The sequence below is a fragment of the Zingiber officinale genome, chromosome 8B (assembly GCF_018446385.1).
Source record: "Zingiber officinale cultivar Zhangliang chromosome 8B, Zo_v1.1, whole genome shotgun sequence".
Classification (NCBI taxonomy): domain Eukaryota; kingdom Viridiplantae; phylum Streptophyta; class Magnoliopsida; order Zingiberales; family Zingiberaceae; genus Zingiber; species Zingiber officinale.
In genome coordinates this window covers 108757172-108769857 of record NC_056001.1, presented here as the reverse complement: position 1 = coordinate 108769857, position 12686 = coordinate 108757172, and the positions used below count along the sequence as shown (strand labels likewise).

Sequence of the window (12686 nt, the reverse complement as noted above, 5' to 3'; positions counted from 1 at the left end):
CATCGAGCGGCGACGTTAAACCCATGTCTCCATCGACGGTCGAGCGGCGACCTTAAACACACAACTTCATCAAATCGTCGAGCGGCGATGTTAAACCCATGTCTCCATCGACGGTCGAGCGGCGACCTTAAACCCACGACTTCGTCAAATTATCGAGCGGCGATGTTAAACTCATGTCTCCATCGACAGTCGAGCGGCAAGCTCAAACCCACGACCTCGTCAAATCGTCGAGCAGCGACGTTAAATTCATGTCTCCATCGACGGTCGAGCGGTGACCTTAAACCCACGACTTCGTCAAATCGTTGAGCGACGACGTTAAACTCATGTCTCCGTCGACGGTCGAGCGGCGACCTTAAATCCACGGCTCTGTCAGATCGTCGAGCGACGACTCTAAACACGGGTCTTCATTGAGGGGCGAGCGGTGACGTCAGACCTAGCAGCAGATCCGTTCGGCGACCAGAAAGTCTTCTGCTTCCTTGAGCTTTTGGGCTAGATTCCGAGCCTCCTGGTTTTTCAACTCCAGATCGGCGATGGCTCGGTTCTTCCACGCCATGGCTGACTTGATTTTCTTATCAAAAGTGCTAACCTATGTGTTGAGTTGGCCCAAAATAACTTCTTGGACGGTCGTCTTCTGCCGCTCGGCCTCGAGGAGCTTGTTGGCCTTCTCCAGGTCAACCTTCAATTTAGCGACCTCAGCATTAGGCAGCCCTTGGGAGGAGGGCGCGCCACTCAAGATTTTGAGCTTCTTCAGCTCATCCTCCACAAAAGCGAGCCGTTGGCACATGGTTACGGTTTCCATCCAGTACTATAGGCAAACGGAAAAAACGTTAATGCCGATCAGAGGTAAATCATCGATAGATAATAAAATACATACCCCGGTGGACATTTGCAGGTGCCTAATGTCGAGGGCCCCGGGAGGCATCATTGCAGCCCGCGCTCTGGCTTCCTCCCAAATGTCGGCGAGTGGCCCGCGGATGAGGATTCTGTGCTCGGGAGAGCGAGGCTGGGCGTTCGGCTCAAGGTACTCCTCCGTTGGTAGGTGGAGGATCGCCGTTGCGGATCACCGCCCGCTCGGGACCGACTGGGAAGAGGCCACCGAACTGGAGGATGGGGCCATAGACACAGGGCAGATACCGGAGCGCAAAACCCTTAGTCGGGTCGGGGGCAGGAAGGCGATCGGCTATACAACAAGAGTCTCTGGCGGCAGCTCAGCTAGGGACGGCGTCCGATCAGAGGAAGTGACCTCCACCGTTGTCGGGATTGCCACGGGAGAGGCAGTGCCTTCTCACTTGGCGGCCCTCACATCCGAGGTAGAGGAGCGGGAGGGCTGGTCCACTCAGCGCCTCTTGCGCCTAATGAGGGGCTCGCCATCGCCAGAAGACCCGGAGCCCTCGGTCTGGGCAGCAGGCTGGGAATCAGGGGTGGAGAGTAGCTCTGTCGTAGCTTCGATACTCAACGCCCGGTCGACAACTCCCTCGCCCACAGCGGGCGTCTCCTCGCTATCGGCAAACGTGCCTTCGTGGGAGCCAACCGACGTCAAACCTCGGCTCGCCAATTCTTTGTGAGGCCAGCTACTTGAGCTCGCATCATGACTTCGGCTGCAAAAGATGGAGAAGAAATCAGTTAGATTCAAAAGAAAGGATCAGATAATGACGTACCTAAGCCGCTCGGGAGCTTAGCGCTGATCGGGCTAAGACCGAAGATGTATATGACACCTTCCACCAGCAGCTTGTGGATATCATATTTTTGACCAGCCAGCAGAGGCAGCATGCAGGTAGTCCGAGCGGCTCTTGTACTTCTTCAAATCAGGTTGCGGTGGTAGTCCGACCTGTCAGCGCGTCCGAAAGCTAGGCCATTCGAGGAGTCACATAAAGAAGAAGTACTCCTTCCAGTGTTTGTTAGAGGTTGATATTTTGTCAAAAAACACTAGGCTGACCCAAGACTGAAAGAGGAAGGTGCCCAATTCGGACTGCTTGGGATAGTAGAAGTAATGGAAGGCTTGGGGAGGTCAAAGGCATGCCGTGTTGCCGAAACAGCACGACGCTGCCACACAACAAACGAAAAGAATTTGGTACGAGCTGCGGAAGGGGAACGCGAAAGTAATTGCAGACTTCGATGATAAAGGGGTGGATAGGGAAGCGAAGACCAGCCACAAACTGTCTCGGAATAAACATATGGTGTCGGTCGACAGGTCATTGGGCCGATCGGACGAAGAAGCTAGAATGATATCACGGTCAAAGGGAAGCTCAAAAGTGTTTTTGAGGCTCTTAGCGTCACCTGCATCGAACCTGGTTTCCATGGTAGTGTACCATAGACCGGGAGCGGGGTCTGATGGCTGTAAAGAGCTCGCCATGGCCGAAATACGAAGGAAAAAGAATCCGAGGGGAAGAAAGGCGAGCAGAAAACACTAAGCAAACACTGGACGTACTGGGAGACGAATAAAGGTGAAGATTCAGGAAGAGGGCTTACAGAAGGAGAGAGTCGCCGTCGATGAGATGTAGAGGATCGCCGGAGCATAGGTCGCGCAAGAATCGCCGGCAACTTTCATGGAAGAAGCAGAGTAAGAAGAGAGCCGGCACTGCGGTTTTATAAACTCCGAGCTCGGCCGACTGGAGCCATCCGATCTAGGTCATGAGAATCGAAGCACAGATCCAGTCGTAGAATTTAAACTGCCAGACGTCTCATCAGTGCCTGTCGCTTCGGACATGTAGCGACTGCGGCGATGTGTGGCATTTCCCCATTAGTCCGCATTTAGTGAACGACATTAACTAGTGTGGGCGCGTGCTCGACCTTAATGGGGGCGATTTGCACGAATTCCCAAGAGATTCTAGTGACGTCCACGTTGACCACACGCGTTTGAAGACATCGAAGGAGAAAGCTCAAGTACAGACACGCGAATCGCCGACTGGCTTCAAGGATCGGTCCTAAGGCCGACCTACACTCTCCAACAGACCGACCGGAGGCCACCCAGCATCGCGGCCGATCGACCAATTGGTCTCAAGACTTCTTCTGTCCAGTTAGTCGGACTTGAAGCCTCCTTCGACTAGACTTGAGGGGGAGACATGTGATGTGGTCACGAGGGGTCCACCCAGTGGAGGCTCATTGCCACGATGAAGGTCAAGGGTCAGAGTCAGGACGGTAAACGCCCCTGTACTATTGGCCGGTCGAGCGGCCCACTCGCCCGACCGAGATAGAGAAGGTCCGACCCAGCATCTTCATAGCTCGGTCACATACCGAGCTTCTGACGCTCAGAAAAGTGTCAGGGGAACACACACCGAGCGGCCAGCCCTACTCGGATGTACCTTGGAACCAGCCCAGCGGAGCCACGATCGAGCATATTACATTCAAAGTAGAGCTCGAACAGTGGGCAGTTGGCCGAGCGGCCATCCTATTCGACCTGAGAACGATAGTGTCCGGACGACTGATGGTTGGTCGAATAGCTTACTCGCTCGGCCCAGTAACGGACAAGAGGAGGATCTGTGATGTCCTTCTAGGAGCCCGTACCACCGACATATGATATGATCAACGACATGGTCAGGCAGTGGATCGTACGATGGAAGTTTCCACTGTCATATCAGAGATATGCTCGGATCGTTAAGGTATGGTGTCAGGAACACTTTCCTAACATGTCTTTTTAGGAGAAGCTTTGAAAAGCGTACACGTCTCGAGGAGCATGCACGCGGGTCCTCGGAGCCCTATATAAGAGGGCCCAAGCTTCAACGGAGGTATGCTAAATTTTACTGTAGTCACACTGTTACTCTGTTACTCCGCTTCCTTGCTTACACATCACCGGAGACTGACTTGAGCGTCGGAGGGCCATCGTCGAGAACCCCTCCTTGGCTCGGCACTGACGCTGCTGTGGTTGCAGGTTCCTCTAGCGCGGAGTCCACACACGGTCAACAGGAGTGCCACATCACCAGCACCGATCGTCTCGACTCTCAGACAAGATCAACTGTGGTTGCATACTTTTCTCTAAATATTAATTGGTGATGGGGCATCATCGTATTTCCACCATATCTGTATAAACATACTGGTCTACGTGTTATAACAATTCACGTGTCATACCACTTATGGCGCTAGTCCACGAGATATGAGATCGATTGGGTCAAATTAAAGGGCCTAACCTCAAATCGAAGAGCCTGGAAGGAGTGAGTCAGGAGTCCAGTAGGTGGGGTCGAGCAGAGCATTGGATTGGTCGGGCTGAATGGAGCTAAGTAAGGTGTTGGGTCGGCAAGGTCGAATGGAGTTGAGCAAGGTGTTGGGTCGGCAAGGCCGAATGGAGCTGAGCAAGGTGTTAGCCTGTTGGATAGGCAGAGCTAGCTGAGTAGAATAATGAGTTGGGAGAGCTGAGTTCAAAAAGTCAAGTAGATTGAACTGAAGGCGTATAGGAGAGTTAAGTCCCTGTAATCGGGATAGACTGAGCTGAATGTCGAGTGCTGAATCAGCTCAGGAGTGGCAGGTTGGACAATGAATCCTCTCACATTGGGCAACCTGAACGAGATTGATATGCTCAACTCCCTTGGACTTCTACTTAGACAGGACTATTGACCATCTCGGTACATTATAACTTCCCATTCATCCCCGTATCAGATTACATGTCAAAATTCAATAAGAAAGAAGAAGAAAATAAAATGTCGAAATTCAAGGCAGAAAACTTGATGAATGATAGAGAGGGATAAACAAGATGATAGAAGAAGAAACAAGTGTTCCCTTCTTCCCATGCAAGTGGATCTAGCAATTCTCATCTGTCATTATCAATATCTTCTGTGGTGCTACATTATCTGTTTCACTTTGATATCCATAATCTGAAGGAGAGAGAGACTGTATTATCATGCTGATTGAGCTGTACACCTTTAATTCACTGGACAGTCGTCAGACAAGCTGAAATCGTAGGTGGCATCCCCAGTGAAAGGAGGACATGGATCAACACTTTCACATTAGCTCACATTGACATCTATCTCTTTTTGTCAACTATTTTGCTTTCACCGTCATTGTAATCAATCAAATATTTAAAATAGATTTGGATGTGTACTCATGCAGTGATGACGAGAGATCCTATTAAAGATAGATTAAAGTAAAAAAATCAGTTAACGTGAAAGCTAAGATTAAAATAGTCAAAGGTCCTAGTTGATTGATCGATCGAGCAGAATTATCGGACGAACAGGAAGCTCGAGCGGTCAGGTAAGGATGTCGAACGGCTCGCCTAGTGACGACAGATAGAGTCGAGAGGCAATTGACAATCCACAACGTGATAGTTTCGTCGACTAGTCGACGACACTACTGGTCGGACGGAGGTAAGCAATGACAATCAGGAAGCAAAGAAGGAGACGAGCCAGCAGATCCGAGGGACACGACCGAGCCAGGGTGCCCTGGTTGAGCGGACACCGATCGACCTACAACGGGTCCCGCTTAAGTATCTTGTCATATCCTTTTAGAGGTTTGCGTCACTAACAAAGGAGCATGTTCCCAAACAAATGGTACTTTGGAAGCTTCCACTTTGTCACATCAGAGATATACATGCTCGTGTCAGGGTCACTTTTTGACTTATCTTTCAATAGGACACTTGGAAAAATGTGCGCACGCTTTGAGATGTATGCACAGATACTACAGTGACTTCTATAAAAGAAAGGTTCCCATCTACAGTGTTGGGACCGATTATGTAGCTAGAGGGGGGGGGGTGAATAGCTCAGTGCGCTCGTCTTGCTCTTCGTTGCTTGTTTCTTCAAGATATGCAGCGGAAAATACAAAGAAACAAAATACACAACGCTAACAAGGGGACTTACTTGGTATCTACCTCACAAGAGGTGACTAATCCAAGGATCCACACACTCACGCACCCTCCACTATGAAAACACTCCTTTTCGGTAACTACCGAAGGCGGAGAAGCCCTACAATACTCTCAGCACAAGAAGACAAGGGAAAAACAAATACAAGAGTTCTTACAGGTTTGACAGCTGAAAACCCTAATCCTAGTTTCTCCTTCTTACTTTTGATCCGTCTCTTGACTTGGAAAACTTCCAAGAACCTTCAAGAACTGGCGATCTAAACTTCAGAGAGATGCTGTGGAGTTGCTGGTGAAGATCGGAGCTGAACAGTGTAAGCTCTGGCGAAGAAGGAGCTCGACAATGGTTTTAATCGACGCCAACGGTCGGATCCCGATCGATTGGATTGCTCCCAATCGATCAGGGAGGCTTTTGATCGATCGGCTGATCGATCCAGGGCTTATCGCGCAAAATCGCGACTCCCAATCGATCCACTGATCGATTGGGGCTCTAGATCGATCGACCAATCGATCCAGCGCTGTTCTGTGCGATCGCGCACTTGTCCCAATCGATCTACTGATCTATTGGGAGGAGGCTTGTCGCGAAGACTCACCCGATAGATCGGCCGATCGATTGGGCATGAGCCAATCGATCGGCTGATCGATCCAGCTCATGATTTCTCCCTAAAATCAAGTCTAAAGTCTCCTAAACCAATATCTGGTCAACCATGACCTGTTGGTTTATCGTGACTAGCATCCGGTCACCCTTGACCTGCTAGAACATCCTCACCAAGTGTCCGGTCAATCCCTTTGACCCACATGGACTTTTCTCCTCGTGCCAAGTATCTGGTCAATCCCTTTGACCTACTTGGACTTTCCTCCTCGTGCCAAGTATCCGGTCAATCCCTTTGACCTACTTGGGCTTTCCAACACCAGATGTCCGATCAGCCTTGATCCATCTGGATTTCCTCGTGCCTGGCTTCACTCACCAGGACTTCCAACTGCCTAGCTTCACTCACTAGGTTCTAGGTCTTTCACATGGCTTCACTCACCAGGATTTCCAACTGCCTAGCTTTCCTCACTGGGTCTTTCACCTGGCTTCACTCACTAGGATTTCCTTCTGCCTAGCTTCACTCACTAGAACTTCCAACTGCCTAGCTTCACTCACTAGGACTTCCAACTGCCTGACTTCACTCACCAGGACTTTCCCGTCAAGTATCCAGTCAACCTTTACCTACTTGACTCTCCTTCACACATGAACAATTGCACCGACAATCTTCATGTATTGACTACATGTATTGTCAAACATCGAAACCACAACATCAAGACTCGAGCTTGACTCAATTCAAGCTCAGTCAACCTAGTCAACCTTGACCTGGGGAATATTGTACCAACATACAGGAGGAGGTATACGCAACTTCTTCATTCTACACTTTCTATGCTACAGTATTTCCACTGTTCTTTACATCACCACCGGAGACTGACTTGAGCATCGGAGGACTAACACCGGGAATCGCTTTTCGGCCCGACACTGACGCTTTTGTGTTGCAGGACTACGTTGAGTCTTCGCTTCATCAACCTTTAAGGCACATCCCCAACTTGCCATCTTCTTCATTTGGGGACAGTATTATATTTGGCATAATCTATGGAAACTCTACTTGAATCTGAAACGTGAAGATGGAGGACACTAGCCTACTTATGGCGGTAACACTACCGCAAGAAAACTTGGAGTTATTGATACACGCCTGAACTGCAAAGATGGTGGAGTAGTAGCAGACAACAGTCGATTGCCAAGCGGCCGACAACACAACATCGGTGACTGGCCAACATGCTGAACCCAGAGCCCGAGCGGAAGACCCGGCTGGCCGAAAGTCGGGCAACATGCCAACCGGGGTCTTTCGAGACACGTCGAACTTGCCAATCCCTTACCACCGCACGTTATTCCGCGAGCCATCAAAAGAACAAGGCCAAGTAAAAAAGTTGCAAAGTTCCTCTTCTAAGGATACTGTTAGAGTGTATACTAAAAGTCTAGCTTTTGTAAACATTTATTTTGAAATAAAGAATCACATTAGTCAAAAATGTCTACATTTATATGCTAAGTGTAGTTGTTCAATTAATTTATATTGTAGATAACATGGTGTGTGGTGTCACACACAGAAGATCATGTTATCAGTTCTTTATAAATTATAAATAGTAGCTCACGACTAAGATGGAAAGGAACAAACCATTGGAATAGTTGTAGTATAATTAGGTATTAGTTTATCTTGACTAATATATTACACTAGTACACTCTGAGTGTATTGAGCAGGACCATTTAAGGTAAGTTCTTTTTATACTGACTTAATAAAAGAACAAGACCTTAGTTATTATTGAAGTGTGTGCTTTTAATCCTAATATAATAACAAGCACATATATTTAGTATTTATTTCTTTAACTTATCAAAGGGTGAGATTTAGCTCGATAAATCAAAATGTCCGATAAGTTGGGAAATGATATTACTTATAGTGTGTGTTGTTGATTAAAGAAGGAAACTGTGTCCAAGTAATCTAGGTTGAGAATGTCATCAAAAGGAGCTCATAAGGATTGTCATGTTAAACCATGCAGGTGGACTTAGTCCGACATGATGATAAAGTTGAGTGTTACTACTCTTGGACTAAGATATTAATTAAAGCGAGTTATCAGTAACTCAATTAAATTAATGGACATTCAATATCTTAAACACAGGGAGACTAACACACTCATGATAAGAAGGAACCCATAATGTAATTTGGGATTGGTGCGGTAGTGCAATAATAGCTCTCTAGTGGAATGAGTTATTATTGATGAACTTGAGTTGTGTGTTCGGGGCGAACACGGGATACTCAAGCTCATCGGGAGGCGAAAACCAATTTCTCCTCTAGGTTCATGTTGTAGCCTCAATAAGGCCTCAAATCTACTTATAAAAAGCTCATCTTGGTGTCCAAGAAGGGGGCCGGCCGGCCACTTCCTCCTCAAAGGGGCTGGCCCTTTGCTTGGTGCCCAAGCAAGAAGGGGTCGGCCACCTTAATTCAAACTATGAGGGGGTGTTTTGAATTTTTAAAATCTTCTCTTTGTAGATAACTACAAGTTTTAAAAGAGGAATTTTAAATTTATAAAAACTTTCTTTATTTGAATTAGGCCACATGATTTAAAAGAAAATTTTAAAACTTTCCTTTTTTAACCATCCACATGGATTTTAAAAAGAGAGTTTTAGTTCTAAAACTTTCCTTTTATTTGTAACCATGTTAAAAAAAGGAAATTTTAAATGAGAAGTTTTAAATCTTAAAACTTTGTTTAAAATTTTCCTTTTTTAAAATCCACATTAGGAATTTAAAACAGAGCTTGTAAAATTTTATAAGAGCTTTCCTTCATTACTTATAAAATTTTAACAAGATTATTTTTTCTTCTTTTAAGGGCCGACCACCCTTGCTTGGTGCCCAAGCAAGGGGCCGACCAATCATTCATTCAATCAAGAGGAGAAAAAAGGAATTAAAAAGAAGGAAAGGAAAAAACAAGAGGAAGATTTTAATTTTTGTAAAAAGCATTCCTTATTTGCCTTGGGCAAGTATTATAAAAGAAGGGGAGGAGAGGCCTTATGAGAGATCAATTCTTATTCTCTTGCTTGTGCTCCCTCTTGTGGTCGGCCCTCTCCCCTTGCTCTCTTTTATTTTTTTGTGGTGGTGGTGGCCAGATTTTAGAGAAGGATGAAGGAGCTTTTGGGTGGTGTTCATCTTGGAGGATCGTCGCCCACACGACGTCCAAGAGGAGGCGAGGAATACGGCAGAAGATCTCGAGGTTATTAGCATACAAAGAAAAGTTATAACTAGTAATTACTTTCCGCATCATACTAGTTTTTCTTTGTATGAATTTCAAACACAAGAGACATATGATTCTAGAGTTTCGAATTTGTGATTCGAGTTTGTGTTTTTTTTTGTTTTTCGAATTTGTGATTTAATTGTTCTTTTTGGTTAAACCTAGAGTTATATAAGGAAATTAAATATTAGCTTTGTCTAGACGGTGGTGAATGATCTCATACCCAAGAAGGACTAGTGCCTCGCCATGCAGTCCTGGAAGCTAATTTTAGAAATTAATATTTAATTGAATTTATAACATAGGTGGATTTGGATCAATAATATTAAGCATCGTTTGCGATCCAAATTTAAACCATTAAGAACAAATAAGTTAAATTTGGAATCAATAATGTTAAATTTCGTTTGCGATTCCTAATTTAATTTCTAAAAAATATAATAGGTTGTTTAGGAAAGGTTTGACATTTGTACAAAATTTTTATACAGTGAAACCGGTATGATCTTCTTAGGACCAACCAACAGATACATCCGTACGGGATGGACGGAAAGGAAAAGCACCATGGCTCGGCGTTCTACTTCGCCATCCCTCGTCCGACGACTCTGGCCCGCTCATGGACCGTCTTCCTTCTGGACCAGGCAAGACTGAACTAAGCACACTTCTTCATTTCAAGGCTACATATAATCAAGAAATTAGCTTATAGTAAACTTTGCTCGTGTTGCTTCTATGACTGAGCTTGTTCTATGTGAATCAGAGTTCATGTACTAATATCGATTCTGTGCGCTCGCAGCTGATGACATACATAATCCTTGCCGCCGGAACAGTGTCGACGGAAATACTATATTTGGCATACAAGGGCGACGTGAATGTTACATGGAGTGAAGCTTGCAGTGTCTTGGACACCTTCTGCCGACGAGCCACCACCTCAGTCGGGATCACCTTCGGCTCGGCGGTTTGCTATGTGCTGCTCTCCCTTGTCTCGTCCTACCGCCTTTTCAGCACCTTTGCAGCCCCCGTCCCCTTCCTGAGCAGCAAGAGCCTGGAGATAGCAGCCTTCCCTAGCTGAACACCACCATTAAGCTTTCCCCCTGCTTATCTATATAGTCTGTGTTATGCCGTTCACTGTTGCAGAAGTGCAGTACTTAATGTGTGTCGAGTTTAATCTATGCAGTGCTCTCTGAAGGATTATGATTATATTCGCTTGAGTTTAATCTAAATGATGAGGAGTTGATTTGGAAAATGATTTTGTATGAATTATCAATGTAATATGTCATATGAATGTCCAGTGGCCCTTCTTTTCATTCTTCATCCATGTGCAGGATTTGCCCAACTAATCTATCCCGTTGTTAGATAGATTATGTTCCTCCTGGGGAACAAGCTACCGGTGAGCTATTTTTGATATTGACGAAGTCACCGATCACAGAGAGGAATGGATCGTCAAGGATGCTCGTCAATTCTAAGAGGGAGATAAAGAAAGAGAAGGAAGCAGGGTTAGAAGGGAGATCAAGGGTATCCCGGCTCAACCACTCTGATACTCAAGTTAGTCTCTAGCGAAAGAGAAATGTAGAAGATGAATATGTGTACGTATGTTCGTGCGCACGACCTCTGTCCATGAAAGTGAATATTATTTATATTACTATCGTTGCATACTTTTGTCTAAATATTAATTGGTGATGGGACATTGTCATATCTCCAATATGTATAGACATATTGATCTACGTGTTATATCAATTCACATGTTACATCACTTATAGTGCTAGTCCTTGGATATGAGATTATTGGGTAAAATTAAAGGGCCTGACCTCAAATCGAAGAATCTGAAAGGAGTGAGTCAGGAGTCCAATAGGCGGGGTTGAGCAGAGCATTGGATCGGCTGGGTCGAATAGAGGTGAGTAAGGTATTGGGTCGATAAGGTCGAATGGAGCTGAACAAGGCGTTAGCCTATTGGATAGGCAGAGTTGGCTGAGCAGAGTAATGAGTTGGGGGAGCTGAGTGTAAATATTCTGTAGTAGTTTTGATGTGATCAACTAAGTCAGTTTAGGTCTTGTTATGTTTTGATGTTCTGTGTCTAAGTGTGCAAGAACTTAGGAGCACATAAGGTCGAGCGAAAGACGCGGTTATTGAGAAGGACGACATGGGAGAGAGTCGACAGGCTCGGTGTGTCCGAGGGACGAGATGCTGCAGAAGAGTACGCTGGCGGATAAGAAAGACATGCACAACATTTTCGAGAGATGAGAAGCCGGAGCGAAAGGTTATTTGAGAAGACCGGAAGATGGGTTCGGGTGAGCCCTATTCCGAATGGCCGAAATCACCTAAGCGAGTGGATCCGGAGCTAAAGACCCATACCCAAACGAGCGGAACCGGATCGGAAGACACGAACCAAAAAGTCAATAGGGTGCTGACTTTTTGGGTCCAGGCGCCCAGAACCCTTCCGGATGCTCGGACTAGAAATTCTATCAAATTGCGATGTGGCGCGATCTATTGCGACGAGAATAAAATTCTATCCACGTCCAGACACTTGGAACCCTTCTAGGCGTCCCTATTAGAACTATAAATACAACTCTGGTTCAAAAAACTAAATAACAACACTTGTAATCAATTCTTTTTCTGTTTAGATTTGTAATTGATTGTTTCAACTGCTGTAAAAGGTTTCTCCATTTGAAGGAGACTTTTTAGTAAGTTTTACTTGTCTTGGATTAACAATAACTTAGATTGTAATCAAGTAAACGATCTACCTCTTTTTTCCTTTAATTAATTTTTTTTATGCAAGTATTTCTTAATTTAGTTTGAAAAGACAAAAAATATTTTATTTTTATTCCAGATTATTCACGCTCCTCTAATCAACTGCCAAGAGGACCAACATTGAATCCAAAAGGTCAGTAGATTGAATTGAAGGCGTCTAGGGGAGTTGAGCCCTTGGAATCGGGATAGATTGAGCTGAATGTTGGAGTGTTGAATCAGCAAGGGGTGACAAGTCAGACGATGAATCCTCTCACCTCAGGCAACCCGAACGGGAGTGATATGATCTGACTCCCTTTAACTTCTATTTAGACAGGACTAATGGCCATCTCGGTACATATGGAACTCCCAATTAATCCCC

The 12686-nt window shown here is 45.7% G+C and overlaps 1 protein-coding gene across 1 annotated transcript; it reads left to right on the top strand.

Moving 5' to 3' along the window:
* Positions 1 to 10125: 10125 nt before the first annotated feature.
* Positions 10126 to 10894, top strand: LOC122014158 (CASP-like protein 2A1). Its single transcript, XM_042570338.1, has 2 exons — positions 10126 to 10224; positions 10377 to 10894. Exons 1-2 carry the CDS (start codon positions 10126 to 10128, stop codon positions 10650 to 10652), a joined length of 375 nt encoding a protein of 124 aa, XP_042426272.1. The 3' UTR covers positions 10653 to 10894.
* The last annotated feature ends 1792 nt before the right edge of the window (positions 10895 to 12686 follow it).